This window comes from Lonchura striata, chromosome 4 (assembly GCF_050655825.1).
Source record: "Lonchura striata isolate lonStrDom1 chromosome 4, ASM5065582v1, whole genome shotgun sequence".
NCBI lineage: Eukaryota > Metazoa > Chordata > Aves > Passeriformes > Estrildidae > Lonchura > Lonchura striata.
In genome coordinates, this window is record NC_140706.1 from 52,006,659 (window position 1) to 52,020,983 (window position 14,325).

The window sequence follows — 14,325 nt, forward strand, 5'->3', positions numbered from 1 at the left end:
CTTGTGAGGTTTTTTGTTAAACATACCTTTGTCATTGAGCTTCAAGCCAGCAGCTACTGCTTCATCCATTGTGCATGCTGATTCTATCAGCTGCAAAACAAAAAAAAAGCAACTGGTAAGTGGAAAAATTTAATCCAGTTGAACAGAGGAAGAAAATGCTGGATCAGCTGTGACTGAAAAACACTTTCAAACGTCCCCCCTCAAATATAAATGTATTAGAAAATCAAAAAAACAAAACCAAGAGGTATCAAATTAACACTTTGAATACAATGTCATTTATTATCACTTTCTTCCCTACTTCACAAACATACTCTGCAGATTTACTTAGAAGCTTTCTTCCAAAGACTATTCAATGTTCCTATTACAAAATGAGATAATAAAACCCTCTAATTTATTAACTCAAAGTGAATACTATTGTGATGCACAGGTCCATTTCCTGTAAGCACATGGATGAAAAGTATAACAGGCCTCAAGGTTTATCAATACATCCTTGCAGTCCTAGATTGTTCCTCCATCCACATGTAATCTAAACATAGATCTGTTTTACAAACTGCATGTTGACTCTTTTAGAAGGCTTTCTGCAAGTGAGGTAATAGCAACAAAAGCAAATGGCCTAAATGTTACAAATATGAAAAAAACACCCACAAAAAATGAAGTTGGGAGGAATCCTGATTCTCAAGTATCAGTCTGCATTTAGAAACAGCATCTTACAATTTTGCTACAATGGCACAATTTCTTTTTCAGAAGGCTCGTGATTTTTTTTCCTTAATAGCCTTCATCAGTTATGTCAAGTTTGGCAGGACAGTCTACTCCAGATCTTTCATGAAGGAACAACAGATTTGCCTGATAGTCCTCTGCCCGCCTTAAAAATGTTGCAGCTATGTAACTGCAGAAAAAAAATCTGCACAGTCTTCATTTTCCACAAAGTTCTGCTGATACAGGAGCTATCTTGCATTCTCCTGAAAACATACATCATCAGCCTCACATGCTGCTCAGTAGCTAAGTCATAAAACAGCAGTTAGACACATCACATAGCATTTCTACCAAGTTACTAAGCTACAGTGAACTTTTATCATTCTTTGAATCAAATAAATTCTAGGCAGCCAAAAACTAAAAAAAGATATATTCTGGACATACACAACAAATTTTAATTACAATGTTCAGGAGAATAATTCCTACTTGCAACCCTTCTGTTCTCCCAAAATAAAGGGAGCCTAAGCACAAAGCTTGATCCACTAAGAAGCAAAACAAAACTCCAGCAAGAAACACCAATAAAATGTGTGTATTTCTTCAATGCCATTTCAACAACCAGGAAACTTTAAAGCCTAATTTAAACATATTTAGCTTTATAAATAAAAGCTAGTGAAAGCCTTCTACAGTACTAAAGGTATTTCACTATAATGAGAGCTACCACACCTCAGCTGCAAAGAGTTAGCTGTAGATTTTTATGGTACACTGGATAATGGCCAAGAGTTCCCACATCAGCTTAATCAGAATACATTACAATAAGTTCAAATATACCCTTTGCCTCACTGGAAGTACTGAAGTATTTGCATGTTAAATGTCATAAATGCAAGCTTGCACAGTGTTGCATCTACTGGAAGATGGCAGTGATTCCACTCCTGCATTTCATCAATTAGCTCATTCCAACAACAGCAGTTACAAATAGTTATCAACTGAGACAGCCGTAATTAAGCTTAAATGTTACAACAAAGAAATACTTGAAAAATTTTCCATACACTGGAGTTCACTGTTATTGAACTTACCTAGTGGAATTTATTTGAAGTGTGTGTCTATATCCATATGTGGAAACGTTACACAGCCATACTTCCCCTAAAATCTTACTTTTACCCTTTTGCTATTAACAAAACAACAATTAAGAGCTGTACTGCCAGGTTTGACAGTAGCAGGGGCTACACAGGTGGCTTCTATTAGGAACCACCAGAAGCTTCCCTCACATCCAAGAGAGCCAGTGCCAGTCAGCTCCAAGACAGTCCTTCTGCTGGCCAAGGCCAAGCCATCAGTGACAGCAGCAGCACCAGTAGATAACAGTTTAGAAGGAAAGGGGGTAAGGAAATGGGGAGGATCAACACACCTGCAGCAGGAGAGAGGAAGTAGAATTCATGAGAAAAATGACCCTGCAGACACCAAGGTCAGTGAAAGAGGGGCTGGAGGTACTCCAGCTGCTGGAGCAGAGATTCCCCTGCAGCCCACAGAGGGGGAGGTGGAGCAGCTGTGGTAAGGCAGTTGTGTCCATGCAGCCCATGGAGGCCAAGGTAGAGCAGCGATCCACCTGCAGCCCATGGAGAACAGCACAGCAGAGCAGGTTCATATCTGAAGGAGGCTGTGACCATGTGGGAAGCCCCCCCAGAAAGCAGGCTCCTGGTAGGACCCATGGAGAGAAGGGCCCATGCTGGAGTAGGTTTGCTGGCAGGACTGGTGACTCTGTAAAAAGGACCCACAATGGACCAACTTTGTTCCTGAAGGACTGCATGCCATGGAAAGAGATCTAAATCTGGAGCAAGGGAAGGGTGTAATGAGTCCTCCTGCTGAGAGGGGCTGATTAACTGACTGCAGTTTCCATATCTCATTCCCAGGCACTGCTGGTGTGGGGGGAAGGAGGTAGAGAAAATCACAAATGCAGTTAAGCCCCCAAAAAAGGGAGGGGTGGGGGGAAGGTGTTTTAGGACTTGTGTTTATTTCTCATTACCCTACTCTGATGTGACTGATAATAAATTAAATCTTTTCCACAAGTTGAGTCCGTTTTGCTCATGACAATAACTGTGGAGTAATCTCTCCATGTCTTTATCGTGATGCATGAACCTTTCATTCTATTCTCTTCCCTGTCCAGCTGAGAAGCAGAATGACAGAGCAGCTTTAGTGGGTACCTAGCATTCAGACAGCATTACTCACCACAGGACTGTACCTTGTAATGAAGTAAGAAGCTTAGAAAAACTGCCTATAAAATCCTATAAATAATCATCAAAATAAACCAAAGAACTGAGCATTATTACTTTTAATAATTCTTGGTCACTTCTCTGGGGAAAACGTTCCTTCATTGTTTGCAGCTTTGAGTCTCTGGTATCCTTCTCTAAATGCTCCTTCACAACTGGCTGCTGCTCCCCACCATTTACAAGTGCCAGCTGGGGCATTTCCTCCTCCGGCTGGTCATCATCATCATACAATTCAGAGCTGCAATATACAGGGGAAGAAAAAAAGATTTAAAATTTATTTTTGTTTATGAATGTTTTACTCTACCAGAAAATTACTGTAAACTAACCCACCAGGATTGCACAAAATGCATCGAGATGCATTCAGTAACACTGAATCAACTTGTATGCAAAGGGATACCTCTACTCAGGACAAAGTCAGGCATGTAACAAGTACAGTGTCCTCTTTACACTAAAGAACTTCAATTTGACAAAGGAAAGAAGAAAGGAAGAATGGACCATGGAAATACCATAACTTACCCCCATATTGTGCTATAAAAGGTTATTGATAATTTAGTAACAACCACCTTAATAGAGTTTAGCTACTTGAACAGTTTCAGCTACTTGAATTACATCTGACTACTAAAGTTTATTTTAAACAGCCTTGCTAGTGTTCATTTGCCCAACAGATGAACACACATGGATTAGGTTCTTTGTAAACACTGTTCTTTCCAGGAGCAGCAACAACTCTCTGTCCTAGCTCTCAGCTAGGAAGAAAAGTCAAAGATCCTCGTGCAGCATCTTAAATGTATAAATATAGGAAGAGCCTTTCTGAAATAAGTGTATTCTGAATTTACTGAAAAACTGATTATTAGAGCTAATTTGCAGGAAAAGCAACCCCTATGTTTCTTTCAGGGTATTGAGTTGCACAGATAAGACTGAACCCAAGCACAGGTCTCCCATCCTCCTTCCTCCCAAAGACACATAAGAATCTCCTTTTGGGAAGGCAAAATTCATTGAACCATATGGAGTTTGCCATTTAATCGGGATTTCACCATCAGAAAGGCCTGCCTGCAGGTCTCTCTACGTAAATATAGGTAAAAGACTGAAAATAAAACTGTTTTTCCTCACTATGTCTTTCTTTAGCAGTTGCAACAGGTATATTGCATTAGAATTCTGGAAAAAAATTGCTACATATCACATACATAACAGATACAAACATGTAACTGTTTATCAAAAGAATCCTTTACTCCCTTTTCAAAAGGCACAGCTACCAGGACTCTCTGCTTGTGCCTCTTAAGAGTAAGTAAGTAACAAGAGAGAATACACATTATTCTTCAGTTCACCAAGGCATTGAGTTGTAAGCTTCAAAACATGAATGCTACTTTCATTTAAAAAAAACACCTCAATGAAATAGCATAGTAAAATCTATTGGCATTTTTCTGATCTATTTGCCTTGATAAGGAAGAAGGGTTTTTTTTTAGAAAGTGCATATAAAGAAGAAAATCCAAATGAAAATGGTGACACTGCAATTAGCCTATCCTTTCCTATCTGGGAATAACATCTAGACACTTGTCAACAAAGCCAGAGTTGCATACATCATAAATCTTGTCCTCTGTGTATAATCACATTCTTATCAAGCATAAAGAAACACTCATTTAACTACTAAGCAACTCTGACCCAAAAGACCTTGTGTTAGATTCTGCTTTCTTTTCCAGACAGCAACCCTCTGGTAGCAAAAAGTCACGGCACACTTTCTTTAGGAAACATATGTTTTCTATTCTAAACTGCTTTCTGTTCTGTGCCTTGTTCAGAATGAGGGAAGCTAGGATACCCTGCAAAAAGGAAGTAAACCCCCAAAAAACATCCCAAAATAGGCAAAACATGCACTAAAATGCATAATGCAGACAATGTATTGATTGATTACATGCAAAGCCAGACTTCAGCACAAGCCAGAGCTCCTAAGCCTGGAGAGATCTCAGCTAACTCCTGCCAGACTCTCCATTTGTCACAAGAACAGCCACTCGTGACACAGCTCCGTGGGTTCTGTACACATCAATCAGCACCTGAGTCGGCACACTGGGGACAGTGTTGGGCACTGAGGTGCCTGGCGGCTACACAGGAATACTGAGGAGCACAAGAGGATGTAGTCTCATGTTCATCAATCCCACTAGGGTGTCACCTTGCTGTCCATCTCTTGCTCCCAGCAACAGCAACACAGTATAGGAACACCAAGCAGTGGCTCTGCAAATTGCATCCTGGATGGCTTATCAGCATCAGCTCCATATGATACAAAACCACTTGAACTGCTTCCAGGTGGGATTGATCCCAGAAGCAGAGTAACTACATTTACACAGCACCACACACAAGCCAATTTGATGCATGCAACTAGCTGGCTATCTCTCTCCTTGCACAACCTACAACTTAAATCACAGGCAGAAGCAGGAGCTCACTAATATTTTTCTTCTTTTCAAGTAGCTGCCTTAAGTTGAAGCTTTGGGGGGCAAACACTAAAAAAAGAAACAAACAACACAACATCAGAATTTCAGGTAACAGCAGCAGGAAAATGCATTATTTCACTTCTGCTGTAAACCCCCAATAACTCCATGTTCTGTATAGGACTGAAAACCTGACAAGAGGCAATACCTGTTAAGGCTGCAATTCCCACAAAAGTTTTCTGCCCATTAATTCAACTAGATTATCAAAAAAGCAGGTAAAGCCATCCCGTTTTGCTTTGCTCTTTTGTACAAGAACATCTAGAGGGCACAATTACCACACAGACATACAACTAGCAGGGGTTCCTTTAAACTGTTGCAAATGGCTGCAGATGTCTATCTACATCTTGTCTCGCCTGTTTTCTCAACACTGCCTTTTTAGCACACATACAAGCAACTCTTCCACAGTGACTCTTCCCTCCTAGCACATTTAAAAATATAAGTCTCCAAATCACTCAGGGAAGAAATAGCTTTCACTATGCATAGGAAACACACCACACAACTCATACTTAAGTTTACCTTGAAACTCATATAACACACTGAAGCTCTATTTGCTTCCCTGTCAACTATAGCTGCATATACAAAAAAAAATCAACTCCAACAGTTTAAAATTAGTAAAGCAAGTGTTAAGTGTTTTATGAATAAGTTTTCAAGTTGCACTAAAAGGATTTCAGAAGGGCAAAGGCACAAATGTGTAAATAAACAAACATCACACGTTTCAACATCACAGAACTCCTCCCTCTGAGAAAATGTTTTAGCAGGATACTTCTTCCCAGGAAAACCAGTAAAGTTTAGTTAGGGGTAGCCGAATCCCAAAGGAACAAACAAGAACCCAACCTAGGCTCTGGTTTTCAATTCAGTGTTTGAACTTGGAACACCCCTGAGGGTGCAGAGACACGACAGAAGCTGGCTCAAAACGTACTTTAAGACCACCTCTCCCCTCGGAGCCCAGGTTTCTTTGGCAGCGCTGACGTTTTGTGGCTCCTCATCCTCGCTGTCAGAGAGATCGAGGAAGTGCACCCCTCGCTGGCGCTTGAAGTAAGACTCTTTCATTGTCCTCTGAGCTTCAGGAGTTTCTGGGATGGTGGAATACTCTGTGCAAGACATTTCAATAGAAGAGAAAAAAGGAGACAATGACTTATGACTTCAAATATTTATTTCTACTTAGAGCATCAGGTAGCTGTGATTTTTTTCAGAGACACAACAGCCATTAAACAGAACTCACCTTCTCATGCACATAAAATTCCTGTCAGCTGCATTTCTTAAAGTGAGAACTTACTTGGCAAAGGATCTTCAGCCCTCTTACATCAAACAACTTTTATACTACAAAGTTTAAGAGAATGTGTATTTTAGGTTAATAACTATTTGAAAATAAATAAATACTTATTTTTAGATAAATGAATAAGGAGCAAAGTCCTCTGAACTACCTCCAGGCCAATGAGAACATGGATAGAAACATAGGCATATTTCTTTCTTTTTTCTATGAAGAGAGAAAAATTGATGCACAGAGCAGAGAACATGACAGATGCAGAGAGCCTTTTCTGTATAAAAGAAATCTTGTGGGAAATAAATTTTAAATAACTCACTGTGGCAGCACTGAAGAAAAAAAAAAGATAAATCCTTGAAGTACAAGATATTTGCTGACACAGGAAACTCCACAGGTTTTGAAAGGCAAAGGCACCCAATAAACTAAAAACAATATGGTACCAAAAAAAGAAGAAAACTTTTAAATGGAGCTTAATTAAAGGGTTAAAGGGATAGAGGTGAATGTAACTCAGTGTCTATGAGGAAACATCAACAAGGGTTAAATGATAGTTCAAAAGAGCAATCATTGAAGCCTTAAGACTTCAGGTTGTTAAAGAAACTTCCAATCACCTAGGAGCCACTCTGGCAGCAGCACCTCAGCTGGGACCAGGACCCCTTTAGAGCTACAGATCCTATTCACATAATCACACCAAGTCTCCCAGAGCACTCTCAAATGTCCAGATCCCTGGTATCATTTAAACATGGTGCATTTACAAAACCACAGCTCTAGCTGGTACCTCTGAGGGGCAACTCCCACAAAAAAAAAAAAAATCCTAGGATTTTACATCCTCACAGTCTAAGTGCAGCAAAGTCTGCAGTCATCAACTCCTGAGTGCCCGATGCCCTGACAGGGGTCAGCAGTTCCCCGCCACCTGCCTGGGGCTCTCCACACCCGCAGCTCAATCTGCAGCCACACACTGAGTGACCTGCACTGAATGGATCCTTCAACAAGACGGCCTTAACCACATGCAATCCAGATAAGGAGCTTCTGGGAAAGCTGTGTTTTAGTGATACTACTGTCACTAGAAGTCCTCATATAAAAAGATCTTAAATTCTCATAGCACAAAGAAAGGATCACAGGCATCCTCTCCTCTCTAACACACCCACCTTTTTTTAAAACTCATGGGCTTGTGAATGAAGCACCAGTGGTGCTGCTAACTCTAGAACCACAATTTTGCCTGGAAGGTAGTCTCTTCTGTCTCCATTTGGTAATGCAGAAACTTGCTGAGTCAAATTGCTAGAACGCAACATTAGTTTGCAAAGCTGATTTGCCAGAGACAGTAGACACAGATGAAGCTAGACTAAATTAATCTGATAGTCAAATACAGAAAGGAGCTACATGGTGTCCAATTCCTTCTATGTGATAAAATACCTAGTTTTAGTTGAGTTATCAAAATCTAAGTCTTTTCTATCACTTTCAAAACACAATACAGGATTACGGTAATGATTCTTAGAAGAGGCAAAAGTCTCACTTTGCAAATGAATCTTATTTTGAAAAGCCAATACACATGCAAATTTAGGAATGCCTAAAAATTATTAGTTCTGAAGCAGTAGTACACCATTCCAAGATGGACCTCCCTGCATCCAAGATCAACATGTTGGCAGTGGAAGCCTACTGAGCAGTACCTTCTTCTATCTGTCCGTTTTAGGAAGGAGATGCCTTGTCCTCGATGCAGTTGCTTCATCTGAAAACTGATGAAGTTTTGAGACAAATACAGGAGAGGAGCAAAAGAGACCTTTGGGAACACTATGAAGTTGGGTTATCAGGGCAAAGGCTATCACAGTAGGATAGAAACACAAAATGCATTAAAAAATGCAATTCAACATCAAAACAGGTCTCAAGAAACATGAGAATTTCACATCTACACTGAATTAACTGAACAGATCAAGGCAGTTTCCATGGATCTTCACCTTAGATTAAACTAAATTTCAAACAAATTCCCCTTGCAAGCAGTGTGACACAGAAAGGACAGCTGCTCATGACAACTTGGCTAAGAGGTGTCCTCACTGAATTTAAAGGAAAAACACAAGGAAATCTTACAAAAATATTATAATCTTACAAGTAATTTTATCTTTTACAGTATAAACCTTAGACAAGATTTATACTTAAATAAAGAGTATTTACTGTTTCACTTAGTGATTTCTCATTCTATTTAGCAATTACTATCCTGTCTTCATGACAGCTCCTAACTCCCATACTTATAAAATGCTGAGTTACCTGGGGGGGGAAAAAAAAAGCATCCTTCCTCTCAAAAAAAACCTCAAAAAACAGCCCAGTCTTCTGCCCTTTCTCCCTATTCTACTGAACAGCGTCCCCTACAAAGTGGGGGGAAGCAGAAATCACACATGTAATAAGGAGTTCCTCATAACCTTGTAGAGTAGTAAAAGACTAAAGTTATTGCCACAATATGTAATTCTTGGAGGCAGAATTTTCTGATTACAGGCAATTCAAATGAGCTATTAAGGAATGCCTGCAATCATAAGACCAGCTTTTGACTTTGAGGCCAGAAATAGGAACACTCATAAGTATCCCTATATGCACACATTAACATCAAAACCAAAACCCAACAACCACCACCAATTTTTGCTATCATTAAATGAGAATACACTACCCTGTAATTCTAAATACAACTTCCTACACAAATCATACACCACACTTGGAGAAAGACAGCTTCTCTCACAAGTGAAAACAAAGGTAAAACCAAAGGAAAAACTGAGGCAATACTTAAGAGGCTTACCACATTTACTAACATTGTCTAACAAGCCTTGTCAAATATAAAGTAACTTCCACCTAGTTTTAGAAAGCAGTATCAAGCACATGGTGCCCAAGTCTACAAGGTAATAAGTGTTCCCTTTTCAAGGGAGTCTCTTCCATTGGCTAAAATAATCTTAAATGTCAGTATTATTCTAAAGTACTTCTTAAAGCAGCCCTTTTAAAATGATTACTTCAACATATCTTCCCATGAACCCTTAGAAAACTTCACTTGATATTGCAGACATCACTATTTTCCAGAAATAGTCTATGTAGAATTACACCCTACAAACTGAGACATAAGCAAAAGACAGGACTTGCTCAGATCCCAGAGAAAATGACACATGGAAAAAAAAAAAAAAAAAAAAGAGCAGTCCCAGTGCCAGTGAGCTCTGAGCATTATAATCTCAAAGTGTAGCCATTCAGGATACAACAAAATCAGTCAGAGAGGATATCAACAAAATCAGTCATCAATAATGGGGTTATGCACAGTAGTTTAATTTCTTTTATAACTTTTCTTTAAATTCTTTTTGGAAGCTTAGTAAGCATGCTCTCTGAGACCAGAATAAAGGCATAATTTTGAAATTCATGTGGGCAATTGTTCTAATTTGTGCAGTTCTGGTACAGTTCTGCTCCATTTCTACAACTGTGTAAAATAATCTCATTATTTTAGTACACTGAGCTAATGACACAATTAAAAACATCTAAATGAAAATTAAGACTCTTCACTGTTTCCTTAACAGAGTAAGTGATTCAGTAAACACTACTATTCAGTAAATAATACTAATTTGCATTAAAAACTGCAATAAGCCACTCCAGTATATTTTTCCAACTCCTTTTAGAGACATCTACCATATATAATTTGGTAACTGTCTCCGGTCTGTCTCAGCAAATGCAGCCCAGAATTATTCCCTACAACCTGGCTGCAAAGTCACTGCAGGTCTGCGTAATTTTGAATACAGACAAGTGTACAAAGATGACCAATTCTTGTGGCCATCACACCACAAATTGCTTATTAAAGCAGAAGGGATGCATGTTCAAAACAAAGAACAAAAAGTATGACCTACAGACATAAATGTAAGAAGAATCATGTACCAGTATTAGTTTGTTCTGGGAAAACAAAACTAGAGAAAATAACTAAAAAGATAATGGTGGTTCATGCCACAACAGACAAGATCTGACTATATTTTTTGAAGATGGATGACATTTAGACAATCCTATACTTGTTAGAGGTGCATTTCAGGGCACTTGATAAAACAGAAATCTGAAGCAATCTCTCAAAATTATACTGAACTATTTATGCTCCTGAAGGACAAAGATTATTAAATTCTTTTTAGATACACACAGTGGTTGCACTATACCAAAGTTGTTAGCAAAAAATAAAAAAAACCCAAGTTGTTAGCTATTTAATGGCATTTTTGTTTGTATAAGTGAAATAAAGATCACTATCTTCTTTCCCTAGTTTCTTGTACCAGTATTTTGTTAATCACTTTGTCTTCAGAAGAAATCTGAGTAGTTGTTGTCCTCACATGATGCAGTGAGCATTAGGGCAAGTTATTTTTGGTGAGCCTGGTGTAAACTGCTTCTCATACAGAACAACTCCATAGTATGACCTGTTGGTGCAGTCAGCAGCAGAGAGTACACAGTGCCATAAACTCAGCTCTGGGCCTTTCCATGACCATTCAGAAATAACAACAACAACAACAAAAAAGCTGACTTTTGTTTGACCCAAACCAAAAATTGTGTCTTCCTGATACCAAATAGGAAACTAGAAGGACAGGCATCTGCTAATCAAATCTACATTTAAGTGCCTCATATCATGCAGACAATATCTGAGTGCTTTGTTTTTCATTAAATTCTGTAGATGTAGAAATTGTGATTTCATGTCTTAAAATAGGCTATTAATTCTTTAAATAGGTTACATAACACTGATGTGCACATAAGTGGGAGAAAAAGTCAGTAAACCACTCGATCTTCTTTAAACACTCAGTATCTGTGAAAGATGAAGCATTATGTATATGCAGAGCACTACTAATTACATCTCAATTTTAAATGTTAATTAGCGCCCCAGTTCTACACCAGCATCTGTGTCCATGGATGCTTATTTCAGTTGGATACCTGCTGTAGTTTTTCCTCCTCTTGCACTCTACCCTGTTTCACTGTTCACTACCACCACCTCCCACTAGTTCTCACAAGCACTTGGCCTCACATTACACATTTTTTAGGTTGACCTTCACCTTTCTTTTTATTACCTTGTATCTAAACTAATGCCTTTAAATTGGTATTACATTCCTTCTCCACAGTCCTACCCCTGCAGAATTTAAGTCATAGGAAACCAGCATATTGAAAAAACAAGCACTGAAATTTGTTGGCAGTTATGGTCTAGCGACATGCTTACACTGACAAAGCCCACAGGCAGATTAAAGGAAGAAGTATAACATTAAAATAAAGTAAATCCCCAAAACACGAAGCCACAAAACAATCAGCACCATCCATTACTGCAGAACTACATTCACAGTTCAAGAAGGGCCCCTGCACTCGATAACTCGTCCGACAATGATTTACCACAAACAGGAAGGGAACACCTGTTCCAAAGTGCATTTCTCCAGAGTGGCCATTCTGCCATACAAGCATTACAAAGGCACGTCAGCAGAAACCAGAATTAACAGCTGCCTGCTTCTTTAGAGTTCTCCCTGTCGCCAAAACATTCTTTGTAAGTGGACAGGTTATTCAGTTCCAGAGTGACAACTTATATATTTTAACGCAGAACGTTGCTTAATATTTACTAAAGTAAACACAAGAGCACTCCAATCAACTGAAAACAGTCAACCTACATGAAACCAAAATTTAGGGCAAAGTAAATATCCACATCTTTAATTCTGACTTGGCTCAGTTTTAAAAGAGAACTCCTTGTGCATGAATGGTTCTCTGTTATCATGTAGATAAGGCATTGTGAAAAATTGCCCTGCACCAAGGGAAAGTCACATGCAAAAAATGTAGTTAAACAAGATCAAGACATATTGTTGTTTCATTTTTTTAATAAATGCATAGTCATACTCTGTCTGATCTCTTCAATAACACCTGTAGTTTAACAACTATACCACAAGTTAAATGGCATGTCTGAGAAGTACCAAATAGCCAGCAGGAGATACTGTCTGTTTTTCAAATCTTAGTCCCTCAGTAACAGGAAAAACACACAAGTGAATGCGATTACACAGCCAACAGCAACTTCAGTCATTAGTATTAACCAACAAATCTAAACAGGAACTGCACACTCCTACTATCTCAGTCAAAGGAAACTAACACACTACAACACAATCAAGTTTTTCACATTTCCATGAAAAACCCTAGCTTCTGCCCCAAAAGAGGACACACACTACAACAAAACCATTAACATAGCTTTTGAGAATCAGTACCAGGTCTCTCAGCTCTTTACAAAACCAGGCCCAAGTGAAAAGAAACTGTTCCCTTTCTTTTCAATTCCATCTGTGATGCTCCACTATGCATTAGCCAAGGAATCTACTCAGAAAGCTGTGTTGTATCTATCAGACAAATAAAAACCTTCCTTGAAAACACTGAAACGTTCGCGTAAAATAAGTATCAGTAAATAGAGTTTACAAATGAAAAACGTAACACTCTTGCAACATTTAATTTGAAACATACTTAATCAATTGAAAAAATCAAGTTATTTCAGAAGGTTAACAACTTGCCTGTAAATGCACAAGTTCAATTAGAGCACACTCTGCTACAAATGAGGATACTTTTGTGAAAATTGTTGTGAAATGTTTGCACAAACACTTCTGTAAAACAAGCAAAGAAGGCAAAACCCAAAATGACAATCATCAAAACAAAAGACAATTACTTTATTTCTAATAATTAAGTACTTACGCTGCATGCAAAACACCTGACTCACCAGTTCTCTCTGACACGTCCGAAGCCGGAGTGTCTGGCCTCTTGTTGTCATCCGCACCTTCCTCCTCATCCCCTGCAGCAGCACGGAGCGCGGCAGCAGCCACAGGTGCCTCCGCGCAGGCCGCCGGCGAGGACGGCGACACCTGCTCCGCGCCCTTCCCCTTCCTCTCGAAGCGGAACCGGTCCAAATTGTAGAGGCTCATGTTCTTAGCCTTTCTGTGGGGAAAGCCAGGAAGGGGAAAGATCCGGCAGGGCCCATCTAATTCAGACAAAAAAATGCAGGCGAAGGGACCGGCCGGCGCTCGCACAGGAACGTGAGGCCAGGGGCGCTGCCAGGCAGCCGGAAGGCTCTGCCTGCCCGTCCATCCGTCCACCCACCCTCCCACCCTCCTTCCCTCTCTCTCCCTCTCTCTTCCCCGCGCTACCCCGGCCTCCCTCCTCATCTCGGGGCGGCGGGCCCCACACGCACCTGTGGCGCAGCGGGGCGGCGGGAGGCGGCAGCAGCGGCGGCGGCCGGCAGGGCAGAGCCGGGCCGGGCCGGCCCCGGGGCAGGAGCGCGGCGGGAAGGCGGGATGAGGGCTGGGATGAGGGCTGGGATGAAGGCTGGGATGAAGCCCGGGATGAGGCCCGGGCAGCGCTCCCTCCGGAGCAGGGCGCGGGGCTGCCGGCGCGCGGCGATGACGTCACAGCTGTCCCCGCCAATCGCCGGGCCCGGCCGGGGCGCGCGCGCCTCTTCCCCGGCGGGCGGCGCTGCCCTGAGGGGGCGCGGGGACGCCGGGGCGGGAGCGGCTCCGGGGGCGGAGGAGCGCTCACGGCCCCCGGGACAGAGCGGGCTGGCGGCTTCCAACTCCAGACACCGCACCAGCGACGTTTGTGATTCCAGATCATCGCGTGTTCACATCCCGCCCCCCACTTCCAAGATGAAAAGTTT

General features: G+C 40.8%; 1 protein-coding gene across 2 annotated transcripts in view; it reads right to left on the reverse strand.

Annotated features, from left to right (window-relative positions):
* SMARCAD1 (SNF2 related chromatin remodeling ATPase with DExD box 1) overlaps positions 1-14,063 on the reverse strand; it is a 40,543-nt gene extending 26,480 nt beyond the window's left edge. For both annotated transcript variants that reach the window (XM_021550316.4, XM_085579067.1), the window contains exons 1-5: positions 13,864-14,063; positions 13,396-13,610; positions 6,348-6,519; positions 3,015-3,192; positions 27-90 (exon numbers count right to left, since the gene is read on the reverse strand). In XM_021550316.4, coding sequence (XP_021405991.1) covers positions 27-90; positions 3,015-3,192; positions 6,348-6,519; positions 13,396-13,597 — 616 coding nt within the window. In that variant the 5' untranslated portion in view covers positions 13,598-13,610; positions 13,864-14,063. The remainder of the gene's footprint in view (positions 1-26; positions 91-3,014; positions 3,193-6,347; positions 6,520-13,395; positions 13,611-13,863) is intronic.
* Positions 14,064-14,325: the final 262 nt, after the last annotated feature.